Here is a 25870-nt window from a genome sequence, read left to right as displayed (position 1 = left end):
GCGGTTCAAATGTTGACCGCCAGCGTTATTGGTCGTGAATGGGAATCGAACTCGGGCGGCGGTAGCGCAGTGAAGGCGCGGGCGCACACACACACGCGCACCGTCATAGACACCGCGCATTCCTGCACGGACAAGACAAATAATGAAAGTTAATAAATAAATAACTGGGGTTGGTTAAACACCAGGTAAAAAAATATCAAATAGCATTAATATTAAATAAATAAATGTCCCGCCCGTGAAAGCAGCGGTGAGCCCATCCCCTCGCCTGGGGCTGAGCTGGGCCTTTAAAAGGTGGCGGGGCCGAGACACACACCGTGCGGTCTCTCTTGCTCCACCTGGCTCCATCACTTCCCCTCCATCCTCCGTCATCTTCCTCCGGCTTCGATCTTCCTCCTCCTCCTCGTTCAACTGCACCAGCAGTGGCACCTCCGTATCGTCCATCAGCAGCAGCACCACCAGCACCGCTACCTCCTTGACCTCTCTCCACCACCACTACCACCGCGATGTCGGAGGCGCGTTCCTCGCGCACGGTGCACTCGGTGCGCTATGGAGCCCAGTACTCCGGCGCCGGCCTTGGCGGGGTGCTGTCCAACTTTGGCGGCGGCGGCGGCTCCCGTTCCTCCAAGTTTGGCGGCGTAGGTCTGGCGCGCGGGATGGGCGGCGGCTTCGGTGGAGGCCACTGTGGCGGTGGCGGTGGCTACGGCGGCGGTGGCTACGGCGGCGGTGGCGGCTACGGCGGGTCCTCCTTCTCGTTCGGCGGAGGAGGCGGTGGCGGTGGAGCGGGCGGCTTCGCAGCCGGCGGGTTCGGAGCGAGGGGGGGCGGTGCGTCCGCCGCTCTCCGGCTGCTGTCCACCAACTTCAGGAACCGCGTCGGCGCCAACATCAACGTGGGCACGTACGGGGTCAACCCCTCGTTCCTGCAGTCGACCTCGCACGCCGTCACGTCGGTGCACTCCGGCTCGCTGGGCGCGGGGCCCGGCATGGTGGAGGTGGACCCGGCCTCGTTCCCTTCCATCGACTCGGTGCAGGGAACCAGAATCCGCGAGAAGCAGGAACTCCAGGTCCTCAACGACCGCTTCGCCGGGTTCGTGGATAAGGTACGACGGATGGGGGGCACCTGGGCGGACACGTGGGGGTGCGTGAGGGGGGGAGGCACTGAGCACATGGAGGGGTGGCAGCCCTTCGGCTGTAGTTTCTCTCCAATCCCCTGGGCTACTGCTGACCCTCCACACAGTAGACGATGGCGTGTGGCCACGTTGATAGGACAGACTCAGGGGGTCTCGATCTCGCCGGACCACGCATCCCATAGACGCACCCCTGAAACCCCAAAAGAGATAAGGGGTCCCCATGATTGTTCAGTCACAGGAATTCGTCAAATAAAGGCACCCCTGAATTCCCAGTAACGGTGACCTTTCAGTATCTCCACAGTAATCCCTTCATGTCACAGCCACAAAGGCCCCCTTCCAAACTATAGGGTAAGAAGTTAACGCCTGTGGCGAGCTATTACGGGGATCAGGGCCCCCTTTAGTTGAGGATTCTGGTAGACTGTGGAGTTATGGTGAAGTGATGCCCGCGAAGAGATGCGAGACTTAGCTAATTAATTGTGAGAAACGGATCTTCCGCCAGTGTTTTGGCCAGGACACGTTATCATCACCACCATCATATTCACATTTCAAATAAACACGACCACTGCCATCATCTCTACCACCACATCTCTGACCCCCCACCACTGTATCTCTAACCATGCCGCCACCACCATGACCACGGTTGCCACCCCTGGCCACCCGCCCCTCCTCCCACAGGTGCGCCACTTGGAGCAGCAGAATGCGATCCTGAAGGCGCAGATCTCCATGTACACCAACACGGAATCGGGCGGCACGGCCAACACTACGGTGCTCATCGGCTCCGTCACGGGGGCCCTCAACTCGCAGATCGATGGCCTGCGGCAGCTCAAGGCGGCACTCGAGGCCGAGATCGACTACTGGAAGGGCGTGATCCAGGAGTACACGGCCAAGTAAGAGCCCCGCACACTCACCGATTGGGTGCATCTTGAAAATGTGCTCTTGTCCACGGCTGTAAAATGGGTGCACTGTGTAAGTGTGCACTGGGGTGTGGCTGCAACATTGATTTCTGGGTGCATTTTGGAAATGTGCTCCCGCCTGTATTTGTTAAATTATTTCTGGGTGCACTTTGTAAGTGTACTTTTCGGTGTGCATATTTCTGGGTGCATTTTGAAAACGAGCTCTTGGTTCAGGCTGTAGTATTGTTTGCGGGTGCCTTAGTTTTTGAGGTACACTTTGCAATTGTCGGATGTGGTTATGGCTTTCTTTTTGGGTGAACTTTGAAAACGAGCTTTTAGGTGTGGCTGCGGGTTTATTTTTGGGTGCACTTTGAAAATACGCCATTGGCTGTGGAATTCTGGGTGCACTTTGAAAACGAGCTCTTGGACGTGGTCATAACTTTATTTTTGAGTGTACTTTCTAAATGGAGCTTCAGTGTGTGGCAGTGCGTGTTTTTGGGGTGCATTTTGGAAATTAAACGCCTCATGAAATTCATTCTTTGATTTTAATAAAGCCACTTAGAATGACGGAATCCCAAGAAGCCTTGAAAATTATGCACGTTTGTGTGAGTGTGGTTGTACCGATATTTCTGGATGCACCTTGAAAATGCACACTTTTTAAACACATTCTCGAATATAACCATACCATAATGGCTATGCTTTTAAAATGTGATATTCGTAGTTGCCACACATTTACATATATATGTGTAGCTATGTAAACGTGCTGATGGGTTTGGCCGTACCTTTATTCATGGGTACACTTTGAAAATCCACACAAAAGGTGATCAAATCAAATATTTATGGGTGCACTTTGCAAAATGCGCACTGGGTGTGGCCGTAGGCAATATTTCTGGGTGCACTTTGCCAATGCGCAATGGGCGTGGCCATATCAATATTTCTGGGTGTACTTTGCAAATATTTCTGGGTGTGGCCGTAACAACATTTCTGGATACACTTTGAAAACGTGCTCATGTGTGACTTAAGTGCTTACTTGGGTGAACTTTGTAAACCCGCTCTGACCTGGCCACTGGATGTAAGGAGATAACCCTGGTCCCCGTGAGAAGAGGGGGGTGGGTGGAAGGTATGGGGATGAAGGAGAGGTTTTTGGAGCCCACATTATTCTTTACCTCACCTTACTGCCAGGTATGAAGAGGAGGCGGAGTCAAACAAGAGCCTGGAGAACGAGTGGAACACCTTGAAAGATGTAAGCACCGAGAAAGTGGGGGTGGTGATGACAATTGAGGTGGTGGAGATGGTGATGATTGAGGTGGTGGAGGTGGTGATGATAATTGAGGTGGTGGAGATGGTGATGATTGAGGTGGTGGTGATAGTGAAGTGCAGGTGATGGCGAAGTTGGGAAGGTGGTGACGGTGCTGGTTGAGGTGATGGAGGTGGTGTTGGTGGAGATAACGGTGGAGTTGGTGGAGATGATGGTAGTGGTGGTGAAGGACGAGATGATGGTGAAGGTAGTGGAGGAGGTTGTGTGATGGTAGTTTCGGTGGAGTAAATAGATGGTCGTGGTGCAAATGAAGATCTAGATGGTTGTAAGGTAGTGATAGAAAAGGAAGTGCTGATGATGGAAGTGATGGTGGTGATGGATATTTTGTGGATGTAAAGGTTGGGGTGGACGTGAAGGTGTCGATGTTTGAGGTGATGTTGATGTCGTTGATGATAGTGGTGGACTTCGTTATGCACTGCTCTGCATTGGTGCCCACACAGGAGGTGGACAAGACATACCTCTCCATTGTGGAGCTGCAGACCAAGGTGCAGGGCGTGGAGGATCAGATTGACCTCATGAAGAAACTCTACAACGCGGTTTGTGAAGCCTCACCAAAATAATCATCACCAAAATCATCATGATCGTGACCAGAATCGTCCCCAGCATCACCAACTTCATCATCATCAATCATCGCCATCATCTCACAGTTCACCTATTCTGTAACCGGGTGAAGCACGTATCCTTCTGAAGGCTTGGGGAAAAGCGAAGCCATGCAGTAAACAGCAGCGCGAGGCTCGCTTGAGCCAGTGCTGGTAAACTGCCAGAAGTTTATAAGCAAGAGACTTTCACCAGCGAAGGTTCAAGCAAGACAGACCCTGCTGAGTGTCAAGACTGGTCTAGAGTTTGCTTGTTTAACCAATTCTGCTGAAATTATGCACTCCCAGACGGAAGGGCACGTGGTTGATGAGACGTGTAAATATGACTTTTATCATCTGCTTAGTAGTGAATTAGATCATAGACATCATCATCACCCGAAGCCCGCCCCCCCCCCCCCCCCCCCATTTACCACTTTCCTCCTGAAACCTCTCCTCCTCCTTCAATCCATCTGTGCAGCGCGTCAAGGAGGTGCAGTCAGCTTTCATGGGCGTTTCGACCAACGCCGCCGTCTCCATCACGGTGGACAACTACAACCAGGCACTGGACCTCACCACGGCGCTCAACGAGGTCCGCGGGCACTACGAGGCTTTGGCCGCCAAGAGCAAGGAGGACGCCTTCTCATCCGTGCAGTCGCGGGTGAGACGCGGGGACACACACACACACACACGAGGAGACGTGGAGAGACACCACGGGAAGACATGGGGACACAAGGACATGAGGGGTAGCACTTTCCAATTCTTGCTAAGTGCAGCCGCGAAGAATCTTCGCTGTCCAGGACACTTGGAAACATAAGGGCCTCTTGATTCTGCACTTGAATCCAAAGCTGCCAAACATCCCCGTTTGGCAGGGATGTCCATCCCTCTGTCCCCCATGAGGCTTTAGTAAAAATCTAGATGTCCCAGTTTAACATTTCCGTGATACAGGCCGCACCCCGGGGCTGCTTCAGTAATGGACGGGAGACTCCCGTCACTTCACATCTCGTCCATTTGTCCGTTTTGATGTTCACTCCTCCTACCCCCTCCTCGCTGTTGCTGTCACCACCCTTGTCCCGCAGATCATACAGGTGGTCGGCGCCGTCCAGCCCGGAAACCAGGTCCTCGGCGAGGCTAAGCAGGAGCTGCGCTCGCTCAAGATGCAGATGGATGGCCTGCGTCGCGAGATCGACAAGATCCGGGAGGCGGTAAGCGCGCCTCCTCCCAAGCGAGATCAGACACGCGTTCCACAATCGTCCCTTCCGGGGTCGTCTGCCGTTGAGCCACTTGTAAAACGAAACGTCGTTATCTTCTCACGGCAGTTTTAAGAGAATTGTAACAAACAAAAAACGGCATAAGATCGGCACCGCGAAAAATTGTCATTCTCTGGATTTTGTTGATGCAGGTGAAAGAACGTAAGAAGTTCAATGGTCATATTCAGTACCATAGATCCCTGCAGTCCCAACGCGATTTTACTCGATTCTGTCTTTGACCGACAGACTCGTACAGGAACAACTGAGGTTTCTAACGTTGCGAATAATGAAATAAACAACGGATTTAGCCTCAAAATAAAAATATCTCAGGCCAGATTTGCGTGTTGACCAAACAGCAGATACATCTGCAAGGGCCTCTTAGCAGTGACAGAAGTGACTTAAGTGTGTGTGTGTTAATGTGGTGGCCATGCGTGGCCTGTATTCCAGCACTGTGAATGCAAACTTGAGGTCGCCATCTCCTGGCTGGCTAGGGACATTATGGCCGTAAAGCATGTGGATTAATTTCCATCTGCATTCCATATATAGGGGAATTGAGTGTTACCCCCCCCCACCCCCGCCTTGGCAAGCATGGGGTTTTCTCTGGAAACTGCAGTTTTCTCCCACATGCACAAAACACCTCGTTAACATCCCAATATAGGGTCACACAACTTGGCCAATTTTGAAAGTCCTGTTCAGCCCTCGGTAAGGAAAGGGCCCGAGACACCTTTTCAGACGACGGCGCCACCGTGCGTCATCGTGGCCCAATGCCTTCGCTATCGCTTTGACGTGCGTGCACGCCCTACCGCCCCCCTCCTCCGATCTCAGTCTTGATTTGGGCACCATGGTGGCTAGGAGATGTTAACTACCTCGCCTGGTGTGCAGGAGATCGTGGATTCGATCCAGACCCTGCCGCCTGCTGCTGCTGTATATTTGGATGTTATCCACTTGGTCACGTTGATTTTTCTCCATGTCCTCCGGTTTTTCCCTCAGCATTTAGAATGAACATCACGCGTTTAGAGTATTTGGCTGCTATGAATTTCCACGTGATAAGCCACATCGCGGAGTTATCATTTGTGATAGCCAGTTTGCTTCTGAAAAAGAGCTATCATATAGTTCAGTGGGCCTTAGCCGGTAAATTAAAAATAGCTTAGTTTTCACTTTAGTTTAGATTGCCATCCTGATCGTTGGCGATCTCGGTTCTCAATCCCGATTCCATCTCCGCGCCGCGTGCACCAGAACGCGGAGCTGGAGACACAGATCCAGGAGGCAGAGGCGAACGGCCACGCGCAGCTGGAGCAGTGGCAGGACAAGCTGGCCGTGCTCAAACGTGAGCTCGACGACATCAAGAAGGTGAGCAGGGGTGTCTGCGACAACCAGCATCACTTTTGCACGTTGCACTATGGCCTCGGGACGACTTGCCACAACTCCGATTCCTTTCGCGAGTTAAGACAAATGAAGCTCGTGACACTAGCAGAGAACATTGGAGTGGTCAGGACCACTCTTGTGTCGATTGTCAAAGTAGCTAAAAAGTTAATCGATAATAAATGAAATTTCGTGATTATTAATGTTATTACCAATTATTATTGACGAATATGATCAATATTGATAACGCAAATGTACTTATCTCAGCCACAGACTGGCTGAAGCATAAAACAATGACGTCCCGGCGGCCATGTTGCACGAGTGACGTCACACTAGCCATTTTGCACGAGGCTGTTTCGCTTGTAGCCGATTGGTGCAGTGCGAGTGATGACTTCATGCCGAGTGACCACCGCCACACGCCCATAGAATAACTATCCAATTTGGATTTGTAGATTTATTTTTATTTTTGTCTAACGGCATTCCGTGACGTCTGAACCCCTCCCCCTGCAGCAAATCGCGCAGTACGCACAGGAATACCAGGAACTGCTGGCCAACAAGATGGCGCTGGACATTGAGATCGCGGCCTACAGGAAACTCCTGGACAGTGAGGAGGCGAGGTGAGGTCCCCTTGACGACCTTATCGTGGTGACGCATCCCTGCTGTTGTGAATCTTTCTGCTCTTCCTGCTGCTGTATTCAAGTGACAGTCAGCTCCATTGGCAGTGTTGACGCCAATAGTCAAATGGCCACCTAGCTCACCAGCAGAAATGTCCAGATTCTCGTTGCGTTTCCACTAAAACGGTAATAAAAATGTACATTGCACCATGTAAAACTCAGTTGCATGCAACCAAGTTGCTAACAATGTGGAAGCCTCTGCAAAACAATTGCCGAGCGGCCACTTCCTAGCGATCTGCATCGATTGCAGCTCATCGTCATGTGACATATTTGCGGACTACGATTGGTCGTTATGATCCTGAATGTGCTGTTGAATTTCCTCGCTGTGCAACCGCTCACTCAGACGCGGACAAAGCGGTTGCAGGCGATGATTGAGTTGTGTGATTTCGAGAGTTATCCGGTTGCATAACTGCTAACTCAGGTGTGGACAAAGGGGTTACAGTTGTCACCAGTGCAGCGTCATTCTTTGATAGCCAGTGATCAAATCACTTGGAATGCACGCAATCCCGTCTGACCTCGGAAGCTAACAGGCTCGAGCCTGGGTAGCGCTTGGATGTTCTGTAGGGCTATATTATCAGCAGAGGGCAGTGCTGCAAATCCCATTGTTGTATTGTACTGTGCTCCAACATCAATGCAGTCTGCTCTCCCCGACTTGGGTGTGCACAACCTACTCACTTTCCACCACTACCACTGTTCCTGCTAACCCGTACCCTTCCCTGTGGCCACGCAGGATCAGCAGCGGGGGCGGCATCACGATCTCCATGTCCAAGTCCACGACCATGTCTAGTGGTGGTGGCGGTGGCGGTGGTGGATTTGGGCTGGGTCTCGGATTGGGTGGTGGTGGTGGTGGTGGCTGCGGTGGTGGTGGCGGTGGTGGTGGCGGTAGCGGATTCGGGCTGGGTCTCGGATTGGGTGGTGGTGGTGGCGGTGGTGGATTTGGCGGTGGTGGATTCAGCTCTGGCGGTGGTGGATTTGGCGGCGGTGGATTCAGCTCTGGCGGCGGTGGATTCAGCTCAGGCGGCGGTGGTGGAAGTAGCTCCTTCGGAAATTACAGCAGCGGTGGAGGCAGCAGCAGCAGCATGAGCACCAGTTTTGGAGGTGGACACGGTGAGATGAATACCGGGACAAAAGAGTAAACCAGCAAACATTAAAACTAAACACTGACAAATGTGATGATTATTTTTATTAACTAAAGAGGGCATCACTTGAAGATAATTTTGTATAGCCTGGGTGTGGCTTGGGGGGCCAGAGATGCTGAACCGGCACTGCTGAGATCTGGGCTCAATTGTGGTTGAATTGGATTCTCAAGTGTAGTGGAGTTAATGGTTTCAGCCCGGTCACCAATGACTGTTCCAAAGAAGTAATATGTAGTTTGCTTTGTCACTTAATCTGGCTCTGAGACATAAAAAATATTACATTTTTACCACCATCTCGAAGGAATTTCAGAAGCAGTTCTGTGATTTCTGCTTCAGCGGGCTTTTCACTACTGCACGGGGTGATTCCCTTCTCACTGATAGAATTTCAAACAGACATTTCGTCTCATGACCCGAGACCACGGGCACAATTAGTATCGAAACTCTACTCATAATAATTACTCATCTACCCAGGAAAGCCACACTCAACCCGAAGACTCAAGTTTCAGGAGGGTCCAGCATTGGGATGTTTGGCCATCACCGAGGACATTGTACGTGTTTGGCTATGGGAGGCAACCAGAGAACCAAGAGAAAATCCGTGCAGGGCAGGGGTACAGCATACTAACAGCATGCAGAAATGCGCCCAAATCAGGAATTGAACCAAGGTCCTTGTTGCTGTAAGACGCACACCTGCAACACCCAGGGTACACTCAAGGGAGCAGGGGGGGGGGGGGTCTTACATGAGTGCGTTAGGGTTAGGGACGCACTCTTGTTTTCTCCTTCTATTGGGACGTTTGTGGCATTACGGGCGAGAACGATGGCTGGACGATGACCTTGTTTTTCTGTTGTGTGCGCCTGTTTTCCGCAGCGCTCTCGTCGACCCTCATGGGATGAGCGGCGAACGGATGTTGACCGCGAGCCGTCGTCCCGTTTGTTTTTTACACGAACAAAGGAAAAACGTTTCGGAGATCGATCGAATTAACGCAACGTGAAAAACCCAAACACTCCAAACGCCACCCGAGTTTTCCTTCGACAACGCAAAGCTCAAGGCTCCCTGCAGCATGTACATTAGCGAAATGTGTAATTCCTTTCCACTTGGGGCTAATATCCACATGCTTGGGTCCGCATGTCCGGGGTTAGGGGGGACATGTTTTACGCCGATCGTGGCAGGAGGGGGGGCACCTTACCCCCCACACACACCACCGACGGCTGCGCCCCCACTAGACCACGTTTGGAGCTCTTCGCCACCAAACACTGAAAGGCAAAGAGCAATTAAAGAGCTACAGTGAAACGTCAATAGCTGGTAAACAGTAGGAGGGGACAAGCAATTAGGGGGCAGAGGACGCTAGCCAATCAGACACTGGGACTACCTTTAGCTCTATCCACACGAGCTAAGCAGTCAATCAGGGTCTAATGCTACTCCTATCCCAAACCCTAACTCAGCTGCACCACTGGCGCAGAGCCGGCCCAGCCACTAAGCGACCCTTGCAATTGCAAAGGGCCCCGTGGCCAGCAGAGGGCCCCCTAGAGTCACTGCTAGCTAGTGGATGAAAACAATCATACATCAAAGGGGCCTCCAACCAAATTTTGCTTAGGGCCCCCAAAGGTCTAGGGCCGGTTCTGCACTGGCGCATGGGCCCACCTCCCCTTCCTGTTCACGTTTCACTTCTGTCGCGTTCTTGACACGGACTGACCGGTGCTCCGCGATTGTGAACGTGGTCTGTGGCAGAGTCGGCTGCTTGCGCTGCGGTGGGGTTTGGTGGTGCGGTCTAGTCGGTTGGTTTGACGCTAATAAACCTACACGCATTAACCTGAAGCCACGTGTGTGCTTGTGCGTCTATACAAAACCCTTACCCACCGGCACATCCGAGCGGAGCCAACGGCATGGGTTGACTTCGACTGGATACTTTACGTGCCAAACCGGAACGAAACCAAACGTGATGCGCTGCTCCCACACAAGGACATCTCAATCTGGCTCGGGGAGCCAGGCCAGGGCCAGGGGGCAGTGAGTCGGACAAACCCGGCTGAAATTAAGCTGATCCAAATCAGCCTATAGATTCTCAGAAAGCTCAGCAGCGATGGGAATCCTGCATGTATAATGTGTAAAAGGAGTTAGGCTGAATTATTCACTCCTGTGGACATATCTTCACAGCTCATTGGGATTTTCTAGCATAAATAACATTGTCTATGCCTAAGTTATCAATGACTCTATGGAGCATCTATTTGATTACCAGACTAATGAGATAACAGTGAAATAGTTGTGTGCCACTGGGCGGGAGGTGATGCTTGGGGCTTCGTGATGTCATCGGCATCATCAGCCGTGTCAAACTGGGAGTGGCTTGCAGGGGGTTTCCTGCCTTTGGGTTGTAGGGTGTTGGTGAAACCGACATTTTTTAAAGCATGCAGAGTAACTAGCCAAAACAAATCTAATTCGAGATGATTTTGTTAAATTAGGTGAGATTTCAAGAGACCGAGGATAAGTATAATTTGCAAGAGTGACCCGAGTCACCAAATATAACAACAGCAACAAAACAAAGTGCAGCAATGAGGAAAATAGAAACGAAACAAAAACAACTGAATGACAGTAACTTTAACATTTCGGGCCTTATGAGCCCTCACATCTCCTCTGTCCTGCGGAGGTATGTAATAGTAACATCTAACCTACTCTAAGAAATGAAAAGACAAAAGCATTGAGGAATCTTTGTTTAATTTAAAAACAACGTATGAACCATTCTTAATAACATGTTAGATAACAGTCCGTTAGTGCTCTCAATTAATAGGGCCAATAGTGCAAAGTGTACATGAATTTTATTTTTGAAATTGACACAAATCTATTTTTATGTTAAAAATATTTTGTTCTTACCTTGTATTTTTCATTCCTTTGCTGAAGTGACTTGACCTTTTGAGAAAAAAAAAATCACTGACTTTCTACGACGTCGCACGGTGGAAACACCGCTGTTCAAATGTGTTTGGAGTCGTGTTGGAAGATGGGTCGTAAATGACGTCTCTGTGTCGATCGATTGTGGGCTTACAGGCCCTCCTCTACTTACGAATCATAAGTTAATTTGTTCCAAAGTCCAACTTTACTCCTGCCAATTCCAAACACGTACACGAAACAAGGGAAATGCCTTTAAAGGTTGTATAATCTCCCGTAGGTGTAGATGGCACTGGTTCTTCGTCTTCTGCAGATGTAGATGTCACCACCGCCATCTATTGCGCGGGCGGTTGAACTTATGACTCTCGGTCCGAACAGGCAACTCGACATATGGACAGGTTTGTTCGTATCTCTGAAAGTTCGTAAGTCATAAATGTATATGGTAAATCTGACAGTCATAAACCGGATGTAATGTTTCTCAAACTTTAAATGAAAATTTTACTGACATTTAAAAATACCAAAAAATCAATGCTTAATTTAATGTGTTTCGCAAATGTTAAGGATGGGCTTTAAATAAAATAGCTGGGCAGAGTTACAGACAAACTCACAGTCTACGTCATAGACTGCAAATACGCTCACCAGCTTAAAAAACAGGCTACAGTCTGCATTATAGACTGCCAGTACACTCACCAAACTTAATAACCAGGCTACAGTCTACATTATAGACTGCCAGTACACTCACCCAGCTTAATAACCAGGCTTCAGTCTATATTATAGACTGCCAGTACACTCACTTCGATTAAGAACCAGGCTACATTTTGACTTAACTTTCGTGACTGCAGGAATTCATATTCTATGGTTCTTTCGGTAAAGTCACGTAGATAGTAAAAATAATAACAAAAAAAATTAAGTGAATACAAAATCGTCATCAGGTGGGATTGCTTGTGTTGCGATCGAAACGTCGTGATCTATTGCCGTTTATAAAGGTTTAGAGAGGGGCGGGGCAGCTTATGTTAATGTTGGAAAGGGGTCCACACCCACCGGCAGGTCTACACCAATCAGAGCACTGCACCTCGCTTCACACAGCCACACTGCTGACGGTAGAGGTGGACAAGAAAACCAGGCGACAGTCGACAGTCGACATTCGTGTTTTTTATTACGTATATTTTATTTGTTATTATTTTTTGTATTCACTTTATCTTTATTATTATTTTTTGATCTACGTGACTTTACCGAAAGAACCAAATAATTGCTATTTAAAAGTTTTCAATACATGTTCAATTATCGACGTCATTAAATAACGTAATGCCCTTAATTACCAGAGACATCGAACATTAATTTTAGGAATTAACAAACGAACCAAATCATGCCATAGACTGCTTATCCTGCAACTCCCGCGCCGCCCCCCACCCCTACTCAACATGGCCTCCACTGCTTCACTGCCTACTCATTGGCTGACTCCCCCACTCAACATGGCCGCCCCGGCGTCACCGCCTTCTAATTGCCTGAACCCCTTCCTTACCCAACATGGCCACCACAGCTTCACCGCCTTCGCATTGGCTGACCGCAACCCCCACCCAACATGTCCACCGTGACGTCATGCCCCACACCAAACAAGACCTCCCCCCGCCCAACCCCGTGGGTTGGCCGCCGCCCGTCCGCGTCTGTCACTGAAACAGCGCGGCCGCCTTCGTCTCTCTCCCTCCGCTGTCTGCTCGCACGTCCCCCCCGTCCCATCATGGGCTCCTCAGAGAGCGCGCTTACCGCCCGCGCAGACAGCCGCCGTCCCCGCTGCCGCCGCAGCCGCCGCCGCTGCGGGTGGCAGCGCGGCCCGGGGCGATGGGGCGACGCGGCCGCCAAAAGCGAAGACGACGAGGCCGCCTCGCCCGGCGGCGGCTTCCCGGCACTGGACACGAACTCGGCCCGCCGGGCTCTGCGGCTGAAGGACGCGAGCGGCCTGCGAGGCGGGCGGTCCGTGTCGCAGCAGCTGCTGTTCGCGATAGGCCGCGAGTACGGCGTCCGCAACCTGCTGGACGAAGCCCTGGGACGTGGCCGCGTTGCCCTGCCGCTCCGGGAGATCCTCGGCCGCTGCAGGAGCGTGGAGCTGGACCGGGTGCAGATGAGGGACGTGGAAGAGGTGAGGGGTGGTGGTGGTGAGGGGTGGCGGCGGTGAGGGGTGGCGGCGGTGAGGGGTGGCGGCGGTGAGGGGTGGCGGCGGTGAGGGGTGGCGGCGGTGAGGGGTGGCGGCGGTGAGGGGTGGCGGCGGTGAGGGGTGGTGCTGAGAGAGAGAGGGAGACATTTGCCGTCACCGCCACGCTGTGGGTGGAGATGTTGATTGCCTCTCGTGGTGTACCAGAGGTCGTTGGCTCGATCCCAACCACGACGCCCGCTGCCGCTGCTGCTGCTCCACGTGTGTGGAGTTTGCGTGTTTGCTTCTCACCCCTTGGCCTTGTTTACAAACGTGCGTTTACGAGTATTTGGCTGCTATAAAGTTGCATGTGATAGCCACTTTGTTGAGCTTGTCATTTGTCGCGCTACCTGGTAACATTAAAATAGTTTAGTTCATCTCAAAATTCCGTGGGGATGCATGGGAAACTCATTTATGTCCCTCCACATTCAGAAACATGCATTGAGGTTATTTAGATGTTTTTGCTGCTATAAATGCCCAAATGACAGGCCACTTTAATGGGCTATCATTTATGGCCAGGGCGCTTCTGAAAAATAAGTTAATCGATGGTTTCGTGTTGTATTTGTTTGTGTTTTAGTGATTGATTTACCTTGTACTTTGTACTGCTATCATGTTTTGCATGATAGTAGTACAAAGTAACGTTCTTCACCGCCCCTACTGGACATCTGTAGAAAAGAGCTGTAGCTCATCGGATTCCTCCTCCTGCAGTATAAATCCATCTTCAGATTCTGACTTTCTCGTACTGGTAGGAACCACATGGTTCCACCAGCCCACAGGGGATTATTGTGTCCGTCCGTCGTGCATCCAAAAATGGGAGGGGTGGGGCTGGGTGGAGAGGGGAGAGTGGGGTGGGGCTGGGTGGGGAGGGGCTGGTCACCCCGTGGTGCCCTTATAAAACTCAACGTTTAACCTACTCACGCCGGCTTGTGCCCGCCCTCACAGTCGGGCATATTTGCGGAATACAGCACGCCGCCGTTGACCCTGGCCATTGACCGAGCAACCCAACGTTCCTACCAGCTCCCTCCGCAGGAATGTGTTTTCCTGACGCCAAGAGGACCCCCGCGGGGGCACTGAAGGGACCATCTGTCACTTACGACGACCAAGGGGGGCACCTTTCACCTCCTGAAGATGGAGGGGTTGAATTGGGACGCTTGTCACTTCCAGGGTACTAAGAGGACCAAGCGGGGAGTGAGGGGACCTGGCAGGGGACTAAGCAAGCTAAGGGGCCCCCAAGGCAGTGAGAAAGGACTGGGGTGGGGGGGGGTGTGGGCACCCAGGGTGATGTGAGGGACACGTGGATGAGAGGGATCGTGGCACCATTGGTTTCAGAAGAAGGCTATTGAGTTGGCGAGGAAGCTGCCACCCAGCACGTCGAACGAAACGTCAGCAGGCATCGTGCTGACCAACAACTTGGGGTACAACAGCAGCAACAACAACAACAACACGAAAGCACGTCTGAGAGCTCCACAGGAGCGCAACTGTGAATGCCTACGCAGCAGGCTCAAACTAATTGTGGGTGCAGTTTCCTTCGATGGTTATTTTCAGTCGGCGCAAGTCAAACGAGTTAATTAAATGTTACCCAATGCCCTCGGGTTGTGGGCGAGGAGGCTGTGACGTGCCGAGACCGAGGAAGCACGCCCTGCCACCTTTGGCCATGCGTAGCGCGTGCAGCGGTTGTTTCGAATCAACCTGAAAATCATTCATCCAGTCTCGGTCAGGTCGCGGAAACTCATCAGGATTTTTGAGCCTCGTTGGTATTGAGACGAGATTCGGGCACGTTCATGGTGATTTGTCAGATATTTATGAATGTGAAGTTAATCTTTTTAAAAAGTTATAATTTTGAAACGAAAATAAGGTGGTGCCTGTGTGGTCCGACTGGTCTGAGACCCTGAGCCTGCTTTGCTGAGCAGCTGGATTTGAATCGGGGTTTAAGCCACCCTTGACTGCCAGGTTCTCAATATGTTATCAGCCTGATCACCAATAACTAATATAAAGACCCATCGTTGTGATTACACTTGGTTCTCATTAGGTGTAATGTGCGGGGGGCATGGGAGAGGACAGGGCAATATGATAATGTTGCAAGAGAGCAACACCGCCATACAGCCCGAGGCAAAGCAACTGGGGCCCAGCATCAACAAAAACCACAACAACCCCAATGACCCCGAGGGCAGCAGCAGTGACCCCGAGGGCAGCACCAGTAACCCCCAGGGCAGTCTTTGGGGCACTGGCGCCTCCTTCACCAATTAGTCCCAAGGCATCTTAATCTCATGAAGGATTGGGGCCTATCCACCAATGATTACCAGGTCATCCATGTGGGGCGAGGGCACTTCACCAATGAGGCCCAGGGCTGTGTTAGAGGGGGGGTAGTTTCTGCATCTTGGGTGTAAGCGCTGTGGGTAACGGAGCCATGTCTCTTTGTGCCCACGCAGGCGTTGAGCAGCTTTGACCTGGAGCTGGAGGGACGCGTGGACATACAGGCCCTGTACGGGGCCATGATGCTGGCGTACGAGACGACGTCGCTGGGGGAGAAGGAGCGTGCCATTGCCATGCTGAGCCGCGCCACCTTCTCCACCGGTGGGCGCTGTGCCCAGGGACGATGGTCGTTAAAGAGTTGTTGATAAGTCGATACTGTAATTGGTTTCGTACTCGAATATCGAATGGTGAGTCACCGGAGCGATTATCATATCGGAGTGCACAAGGAAGTAATGCACCGATTGGCACGCACAGTCTCTTACAGGGCTGGATTTTTATAATTAGACATTTTGAGCATTGTAATCGTCAGCCATGATCAAACCACTTAGAGTCCTGCGAAATCAAAATCCATCTCCCTTCTCTACAGGAGCTTATCTCATTGCTCCATATGTGCTGTGGATGTCATCTCGGGCACGGGCCATCATTACTTTTAGGCATGACACGTCCCGCCCTAGCACACACTCACTTTTGATTACGCACGGATTCTGTAACCCATCCCAACATGTGTTAGTCCTAGGAAGTGTTTAATTAGAATGACTGAAGCTGACGGGTGGCTGTCAGCACAAAGTATGTTTGCATTTTATCCAAAAGTATGTTAACCCGCGTTTACAATTTTTTAGACAACCTTTTGATCAGTTTGTCCAGTTTTCTATTGGATAAGCTCCAAATAGAAATACAATTTTTATTTTACGAAAAAGTGAATTGATGTTCGATCATCTTCAAGAGAATTATCATAAGCCCACCCCCTGCCCCACCACCACTTCAGGATGGCAGACAGACGGACAGAGCGAATGCAATGACACTTTAAACCTTCCTTGGAATGCGTTAAAAACAAAGAACATTCGTTTGACGGTGGCATGTTGTGGCGTGGCAAGGGTGTGTGACGTGCTCTGTCGATGGCGCAGAATTACACGGTGCGGGTTCGTCCGGCGCGGTGCGAGTGCATCTGTCGTCGCGTGACGCCCGCCATTATTACGCCACCCTCAGGCCTAGTGGACGTGTACGGGAAGGACTGCACCACCACGTTCCGGGAGGAGCTGGTGGGGCGCATGGCGCAGGCCCTGTGGCAGCACCGCGTGCCCGGCGACCACGTGGCTCCCCGCGGCCCTGGCTCTCAGTGGGCCCCGGCCACGGCCGCCGAGACGCTGTGGCTCGTGCGCTCCACGCTGGTGCAGGAGACCTTGGCGCAGGCCGAACTCGACCAGGCCGGTAGGAGACCGAGTTGTCGTGGCGGTGGCCAGGGTACCCGGGACACCGCCACTGAACTCCTGCCACACCATACAACATGTGTAGGTGGTGTCAGCCACGCCGTATGTTTACATGGCCCCAAGCAGCATCACACTACTGATCGCCAACCGCACGGCACATTAGGGTTAAAACATTTCTTACCACAACGACGGCCACGCCGCTGAACATTGGCCACACCACAGCTTTGGGTGACATTTGTCACACAACACTTACTGAACTCCCACCGCATCACACGTTGAGGTGGCCCCAGCCAGAGCACCCTACTGTACAACTTAATCTGCAACCACACATTTAGACGAATCAAAACACCTCTGCACACTCCGCACCGCCCGTGCCCCATAGAGGACGATGCTTGGGCCAAGTTAATGGAAGGGGACGGTGACCCTAGCGCCGACGACGATGATGCTTCCACCGCTGGCGCTGGGAGGAGGAGAGGGAGGAGGCTGCTGACCCAGTGCTTCAGCCGCCTGGAGGCTTCGTGCAACAACTTGACACTGGACAACCTGACGGATGGGACACTGCAGACCTTTTGGAAGACTGAGCATAGCTTATCCATCGGGTACGTGATGGCGATGCTGGTTACGTTCGTTTTAGTTTTTGCGTTCCTGGTAAATGGCATGAATGAAAAAACTGTTTGTCGCACGTACAGAAATGTGTCGAGCACCAAATGTGACGTGTTCACCTCGTTAACTGAGGAATAAAGGTGGCTGCCACCACCTCTGTCTATCCGGTAGCATAAATGAGAGTGGTGGGGTGAAGTGTGGGTGAAGTGTGGGTGCACCCACCTCGTTTCACACGTCCGGCCAGCGTGGAAGAGTGGGGAACATGAACAAGCAATTGCAGGACTGCACTTTAAACTTTACGGAGTCGACTTAAACAGCTAATTGTTTCAACTTAAGTAGCTTTAGTGCTCATTGTGTGTGCGGAGCAGTGGCATAGTGGTTAGCGTGCTATGTTACCAACCCAGCTTCCCGAGTTCATTTCCCTGCCACGGCTGGTGATTGATCTAAACTGATCCTAAGCCTCAAACTTCAATGAGTACCTGGTGTGGTGTGCCACCGTCAGAATTGGGGAAACAAGGCGAGGGAGCGTGGCGGGGGGGGGAGGTGGCCACACCGTTTCCTCGTGCGCCATCCGGGCCTTCGTAGGTGCCCGCCAGCAGCACTTGCCCCACCAGTCAGTGTAGGCTAAGCAGGGGATCTTTGTCTCTTACCTTTTGTACTTGTACACGATCACCCGGCAGGATGTGGCCGTGGCCCGGTGTGGTGATCACGCGCCTGGCCATCGGCGTGGTGGCAAGCGACGGCTCCAGCATACCGGCCAAAGTGGAGGTGCTGGCGGGAAGACCGGGGCGCCTGGAGCCCATCACCTCCACGCTCGTCCCCTTTGCCAGCACGGGCTACGTGGAGTTGTTGCAGGGGAAGGAAATCACCGCAGAGGGTGGGTGGCGTGCAGCGGTGGGGCAGGCGAGCGGGGGGCGGTAGTGCAGAGCAGAAGAGTGGTTGTAGTGGAGGGGGGAGTGGGAGAGAGGGGGAAGGAGGACCGGGCATTTGTTTTTTTGGCAGAATGTCAGCAGAGCAGTGCGAACTTTCATGGTAGAAATGACCCAAGTAAGAGGATATCACCTCCTCCGTGTCCCTCCCCCATGTGTCTCCCCCCCCCGTCTGCCACCCGTGTTTCTCCCCCATGTGTCCGCCCGTGTCTCCCCCCTGTGCATCTCCCCCTTGTCTCAGCAGTGGTGAAGCTGGAGATAGTGCAGAACTCATTCCCGGAGGGCCGCATGAGGGTGCGAGGGCTGCTGGTGGGGGGCCACATGGGGGGCCCGGGCCCCCTCTCCAAGGCCATCGAGGCTGTGACAGCACACTGTGTGGTCACGCTGGCCCTTCAGGCGTCGCAGAGCGCCGAACAGAGCATTGACGCTGCCCACGCACTTGCCACCCAGCTCCGGTGAGCGTGGTGTCACGCACAAACACTCGCCACACGGCTAAGGTGAAGGTGATGGGTGTGGCGAGTGTCAATGTGGTGAGTGTCGCGTCTGTAGTTAAGACACTCGGTACTGCCCATGTTCAGCCACTACTTTCAAGTCAAGATGATATCTTGAGCCTACTTACGTTTTCTAATCCACGTGTGACCATTTTTTGTGCCTCACTGTAATTTTTACTTGAATTCTGTCTCTATTTATTTATTTACCTCTGTTTAATATCTACTTTGCAATATATTAGTGGCTTCGGAAATAACTATTGATCAGTATGTACAAGCCAACACTGCCAAGGTTGCCATCAGCTCAGGCATTCTGGCTGCTAATTCCCTTGGCAGACACGAGCCTGGAAGCCAAAGCAGAGCGCATGTGCTTGTATGTGCATACACATGCATACACATACATACGTGGTTAACGCATGTATGTGCATATGCATGCATACACATGCATACACATGCATACGTGGTTAACGCATGCATGTGCATACACATGCATACACATGCATACACCTACATACGTGGTTAACGCATGTATGTGCATACACATGCATACACATGCATACACATGCATACGTGGTTAACGCATGTATGTGCATACACATGCATACACATGCATACACATGCATACGTGGTTAACGCATGCATGTGCATACACATGCATACGCGGTTAGCGCGCTGCGCTACGAACCCGGGGTCCTGAGTTCAATTCTCGCTCATAGCCAACACCAGTGACGATTATCTGAACTGGTCCTGGGCCTCCCCTAGGTCGACTCAGCCTTAAATTAGTACCTTGTGCGTTGTTTAAACATCGCCACTGGGGAGGCAAAGGAGGCCGGGCGTGTTGTTGACCACCCACCCCCTCGTGTGCCGTTGCTGGCCTTTATAGGTGCTCGCTAACACCACTTGCCCCAACAGTCTGTTCAGGCTATAGGGGGGATCTTTGTCTTTTTATGTGCACCGATGGCACTTGTTTCATGTGGACTGGGATCAGAACCGTGAAATCGAGGTGTACAAGCAGAGGGTGGAAGAGCGCTTTTTTGGCAAACTGAACTTAGTAATGAAAACAGATTGTTCGGTGATGCTGCTGCTGTTGCTGCGTTGGCGGTGGTGCACAAACGCAGTTGACAAAAACGCTCAACACATCTGTCAGTAACACAGTTTCTATCGCCTCAAAAGGGAAAAAATATATGTACACAAAACCTTGCTCATTGCAGGGGTTACGTTCTTGAGAATGGCTCAATCGGAAAATATGCGATCTGCAATGTCAAAGGCATGTGGGGGAAATCATGGTTCATAATAGGATTACCGCCTCCTTAATTGGTGAGTCTATGCGTCTCTTTGTAAGTCTGTGGGTCTCTGGAAGTATACGAGACTGTAAGTCATTGGATCTCTGTGTAAGTCTATGAATCGCAGTGTCAGGTGATGGGTCTCTACATAAGTCCAATGGCATCATGAGTCGGAGTTTATTTGAGTTTTAGTTTATTTAATTTGTTACGTGGATGATGGTGCCGTTTAGACAGTTGCCCAGCTATTTTACGATGGAGATGTGTGGAGCGTGAGCACAGCAGCAGCAACAAAAACAAAATAGAATAACGTCAACATTCCTGATAACGAGTCCCGGGTCTTAAGGAATGTTGCACAAAAAACAAAAGAAGCTGTTTTAACGGTCGTAAATGAAACACTCGTGAATGGGGAAAAAGGCAATGTGCTAATGTAATGAGAGCAAGAGGCAGCAGAAAAACAAGTTCGGTACAGGGGCTTGCAAGCTGCGTGTGGGGTTGTTCAGGGACCAACAAAAGGAAGAGTGACAAATTAAATTTGTACTTAATAATATGTCACGAACAAACGGATGATTTTTTTGTCTATGATTGAGGAGGCACTTCTAAGTGGTACTTGGGATAATTGCTGGATTTGTTTAAGAGGAAGTTTATGATGAAGGCAGCCCAGCGATGGCTCCCCTTGGTGCGTGTGTCGCTCAGCTCGGCGCTGCGGCAGCTGCCTCCGCTCGCGCTGCTGCCGGCCATGGACCTTGCGCCAGGCGACGCCGTGGCTTCCGCTCTGCACCGACTCGGCGAGCTGCTCGGCACGTTACACAGGTGACCCTGGTGCTGGTGGTGGTGCTGGTCATCGTGGCGCTGGTCGTGCTGGTGATGGTGTTGATGGTGGTGATGTTTCTGCTTCTGCTGGTGCTGGTGGTGCTGGTCATCGTGGCGCTGGTCGTGCTGGTGATGGTGTTGATGGTGGTGATGTTTCTGCTTCTGCTGGTGCTGGTGGTGCTGGTCATCGTGGTGGTGGTCGTGCTGGTGATGGTGTTGATGGTGGTGATGTTTCTGCTGCTGCTGGTGATGGTGGTGCTGGTCATTGTGGCGCTGGTCGTGCTGGTGATGGTGTTGATGGTGGTGATGTTTCTGCTGGTGCTGGTGGTGCTGGTGGTGCTGGTCATCGTGGCGCTGGTCGTGCTGGTGATGGTGTTGATGGTGGTGATGTTTCTGCTGGTGCTGGTGGTGCTGGTCATTGTGGCGCTGGTCGTGCTGGTGATGGTGTTGATGGTGGTGATGTTTCTGCTGCTGCTGGTGATGGTAGTGATGCTGCTGATGGCGACGATGAATCTGCTTCTACTGCTGCTGCTGTTAGTTATGAAGACTGACACCACTTACACTGCTGCTCGTTCAGCTGCTGTTGATGACGATGATGAGACTGCCCTTGCTGATGATGATGACAACGATGATGAATCTCCTTCTCCCACTGTTGCTCGTGCTGCTGCCGATGGCAATGATGATGACAACAATGAACCTGCTCCGACTGCTGCCGGTGATGATGATAATGACGATGACGAGGGCATCGCCGCCGCTGGTGCTGCCGGCACCGCTGACCCGTGTCCCGCCGCGGTGTCCCCGCAGGCGCCGTCCCGACGGGGAGGTGAAGCTGGATGTGTTGGCGCTGGCGCTGGCGCGTGGCAACGTGGCCCATGCGCTGCAGGGACTGGCGCTTGTGGTGCAGAGCGAGCGCCAGGAGTTGGACGCGGGGTGGGCGCTCACGGCGCTGCGCTCCGCGTTGGCCGGGCACACTCGTCGCGTCTGTGGGTGCTTCACATCGTCATCACCGTCATCGTCATCACCGTCATCGTCATCATCCTTGTCATTATCACCGTCATCATCGTGATCATTGTCATCACCATCATTGTCATCCTTATCACCAATATCTTCATGATCATTACCTACCACCATCAGCAATCGTCATTATCACCGGCATCGTCATTTATAATTTTCACAACCATTATCATTACCAACATCGTGGTCATTGTTGTCATTATCATCCTTATGACAGCATTGTTATCATCATTATAATTATCACTATGGCTGTGATGCCGCATAGAAACACAACAATCTTAGTATTATTGTTATGTGTGTGCTGGTGAGTATATAGTATATTTGTGTGGTGTATGCTAGTGTGTGACGATGGTTGTTGTTGTTGTTTTAGTTGTTACAGGGGAGCGGCAGTGTTGCGTTTTAGCGCACTGCGCTACAAACTCAGCAAACTAAGTCCGATTCCCGCTCATGGCCAACATCGGTAATCAATTATCCATTCCTCAACCGGTCTTGTGACTCCCCTAGATCGACTCAGCCTTAAATGAGGACCTGATGTTGTGTGTAAACATCGCCCGCTGGGGAGACAAAGGCGGCCATACGTGGTGCTGGCCACACCTCCCCCTCATGTGCCGTACCGACCGCCATAGGTGCCTGCTGACGGCACTTGCCCCAAACAGCCTGTTGAGGCTCTAGGGGTGAACTTTGTCTGTGTTTGTTGTGTGTTACAGGCAACCCCCTGCCTCTACGGCTGCTTTGCTGGTCATTTGGGGACAGTGGCCCGATCTCAGACACCGACGACCTCCTCATCGGACCTCTCAACGTCGGAGGTGTCGCACTGACGCACAAAACGATCAATATCATCAGAATCGTCTCTTGAGTTCTCACCTGCTTGACATAAATACATGTGACTCGATCATCATCGTCATTATCATCATGATAATCGTCTGTAACAATACATGATTAATTGTTTATTTTTTTGGCATTAGGCCAATTAATGATCCGGCCAAATTCTGCCGTTAAGAACCCTTCACCCCCTGACACTGCCTAACCAATACAATTGCCACCTTGTGTACAAGCATTTAAATCACGGCTCACTCGCTGGCAGAGTTGAAGAACAATTCTCACAACCAAATTTATCAGCAATTAGATGCACGACATTTAGTTTCAAACTGTGTCAAACAGCATCTGGACGAGATCCAGGAAGTCAGAATAGCAAACCAGGAAGTCGGAATAACAGTGTCACCTGACCTGGCTTCTTACATAAAAAAATATGAAACAAAATAAATTGACATCACCAGGACAGCCAATCCTATTTAAACTAGATCTTAACCTTTACACATTAATTCTAATTTATCTCAGCCAATGATACGTGGACTTCCCCATACCTCAATTATGAGTCGTAATAGTGGCTGCTGAACGCCTACTAACTGTGTTAGGTAATGATACATTCACTGTGTAGCTCCAGAAAGTTTGGGGCGGCTGCAATTCTCCAATCCCCTCTCTGTGGGATCGTAATGGCATTCAGCCCCTGGGGCACACGGTCATTCTCACACTGACCTCTGATGATGGTCATTCTGATGATGCTGCTGGTCCTGATGATGATGGTGATGATGTTGCTGGTCATGCTACTGCTGCTGGTGCTTCTGCTGGAACTGCTGCACCCCCCATTAACACGTTTGGCTACGTACGGTGCGGAAAAAATGTAAAACATATATCCATGCTGCTGGTGCTACTGCTGCTGGCACTAATGATGATGCCTCTACTGCTCGTGATGATGTTGCAGATGCTGGCGCTGTTTCTACTATTGCTGGTGATGCTCCTGCTGGTGCTGGTTCTGGAGATCGAGCTGTGATAATGATGCTGGTGATGTTTGATGCTGGTGATGTTTGATGCTACTGACAATCCTGCTGCTGTGCTGCTGCTAGTGGCAGTGACACTGGCGGTGCTTCTGCTGGTGCTGACACCTCGTGTGCCGTCCTGCCCGTGCAGCGCTGCAGGCAGGCGAGCAGGACATGGCAGCCACAGTGCTGCTCGCCGCTCCTCAGGGCTTCAGGGCGCAGGCCGTGCGCCTGCACGTCCAGGTGGGAGCAGCCAATCATCATCCGCCGTGACCTATCAATTGCCGGACGAAGGCTTGGCATGGGGTGTGACGCGTTGCGTGGTGTGTTGCGTGGCGCGGCACCGCGTCTGGTGCGTTGTGGCGCGGTTTGCGGTGTGGTGGTGCGCTGCGGTGCGTCAGATCACGGCCAACGACTACGGCTACCCGGGGCTGTGCCTGGTGTTTGCGCTCGACGGTGTGGACGGCCCTGACGGCAGCCCGCTCTCGGCCGCGGAGCTGCTGCAGCGCTACTCGGAGTGCGACGCGTGGAAGCCCACCGCCGTGACGGACGCCTCCAGCAAGAGGTGCGACGCTGGGAATTGTGTGGCTTTTTAGTACGGGTATTACTACCCACAATCCACCTGTGTTGGTCGATTGTAGATGTGCTGTGTCGTGGCGATTCTTCGATGTATTTTTTGATGTAAAATCTGTAAAAAGTGTATCACCTATTTATTTACCCCCTACTACTTGTGTGCCCCTATAGTCCTGCCACCTGTCTACAGCTGCGTGTGTACCCCTATATCCCGATCGTGAACACTGGTTGAGACCAAGCGAAACTGCTTCGTAACCCGACGTGAACACTGCCATGAAGTGAATTGTCTCGCCCCTCGAGCTTCCACGTGTAGTATTCATAATTGAGTACAATTGGTCTTCGCGCCGTTCTTGTATCGGACGGCTCTGATGAAGGAAGCCGCTGTGTTTTCACAGACAAAAGCTGTAGTAGTTTGCGGGGCGAATTTTTTAATTTGGCAAATTTGAACCATGATGCCGGCACAACGGGCGACTTTCCGAACGACGTCACGGACATCATTCACGTCCACCAAGAAGCAGTATTAACCAAGGCGGGCTGCCAGATCCGAATGGCGAACCTCTGCTACGAGCGGCAAGCACCTCCGCTAGTACGGTTGGCTGCGTATGGTGCTAAAGAAGTTTAACATGCATACGTACTCGGAACGCGCCAACGCTGGGCCATGGAGGGTACGAGTACCGCAGGCTGGGAACTGCCGGTCCGTACGACTACGCGGGGGCGATCGTTGTCTATCGGTGTGTGCGCGCGTGCCGTGTTTCAGGGAGCAAGGCGTGTGGCCGTACAGTGATCTGATTGGCTGGACCGTGGTGCGAGATTCCTTCACCGACTCTGACATATACGTGGAGCTGGAGATGCCCCTACCCAAGAAGGTGCAATCATCGTCATCGTCATTGTCATCATCATCGTCATTGTCATCATCATCGTCATTGTCATTGTCGTCATTGTCGTCATCGTCCGTGCTCAACCCCACCGCTGGGTGAAGGCCTCTCCTAGCCTTGTCAGAATCTTAATCTAGCAGCTGCACACGAGCTGATTTCATTGCTCCATCTCCGTGATGGACGTCCTCTCTGGCCCCTCCCCCACCCCCCTTTGGCTGCCACTCCCACATTAGTCTCAACCCCACCGGTCATCATCCAGGCTATCCATCGCGTGTTCTTCCAAAGCCTCGAACTAGGGCCCACATTTACCATAGAAGGTCCTTACCTATAAGCCTCTGGGAGTTCTCACAAGGGTTGGTTCAAGCAAGCCTGCCCCGGCTGATAAGACACTGAATATTGAAACTGG

General features: G+C 51.8%; 2 protein-coding genes across 4 annotated transcripts in view; both read left to right on the top strand.

Annotated features, from left to right (window-relative positions):
- Positions 1–319: 319 nt before the first annotated feature.
- Positions 320–9286, top strand: LOC144950411 (thread biopolymer filament subunit alpha-like). Its single transcript, XM_078880523.1, has 10 exons — positions 320–1097; positions 1803–2014; positions 3203–3263; positions 3779–3874; positions 4392–4571; positions 4990–5115; positions 6397–6510; positions 7033–7139; positions 7927–8303; positions 9198–9286. The coding sequence occupies exons 1-10, from the start codon at positions 504–506 to the stop codon at positions 9221–9223; spliced, it is 1893 nt and encodes a 630-aa protein (XP_078736649.1). The 5' UTR covers positions 320–503; the 3' UTR covers positions 9224–9286.
- A 3536-nt stretch (positions 9287–12822) lies between these two features.
- Positions 12823–25870, top strand: part of ZZEF1 (zinc finger ZZ-type and EF-hand domain containing 1) — a 47853-nt gene continuing 34805 nt past the window's right edge. For all 3 annotated transcript variants that reach the window (XM_078880439.1, XM_078880440.1, XM_078880438.1), the window contains exons 1-12: positions 12823–13341; positions 15822–15966; positions 16852–17073; positions 17455–17671; positions 18356–18552; positions 18849–19059; positions 21069–21185; positions 21990–22168; positions 22907–23005; positions 24168–24259; positions 24418–24581; positions 25347–25455. In XM_078880439.1, the coding sequence (XP_078736565.1) occupies positions 12943–13341; positions 15822–15966; positions 16852–17073; positions 17455–17671; positions 18356–18552; positions 18849–19059; positions 21069–21185; positions 21990–22168; positions 22907–23005; positions 24168–24259; positions 24418–24581; positions 25347–25455 (2151 nt within the window). In that variant the 5' untranslated portion in view covers positions 12823–12942. The remainder of the gene's footprint in view (positions 13342–15821; positions 15967–16851; positions 17074–17454; positions 17672–18355; positions 18553–18848; positions 19060–21068; positions 21186–21989; positions 22169–22906; positions 23006–24167; positions 24260–24417; positions 24582–25346; positions 25456–25870) is intronic.

This window comes from Lampetra fluviatilis, chromosome 57, assembly GCF_964198595.1.
Source record: "Lampetra fluviatilis chromosome 57, kcLamFluv1.1, whole genome shotgun sequence".
Lineage (NCBI taxonomy): Eukaryota > Metazoa > Chordata > Hyperoartia > Petromyzontiformes > Petromyzontidae > Lampetra > Lampetra fluviatilis.
The sequence above is the reverse complement of the archived record's forward strand: the minus strand, read 5'-3'. Positions and strand labels throughout refer to the sequence as shown.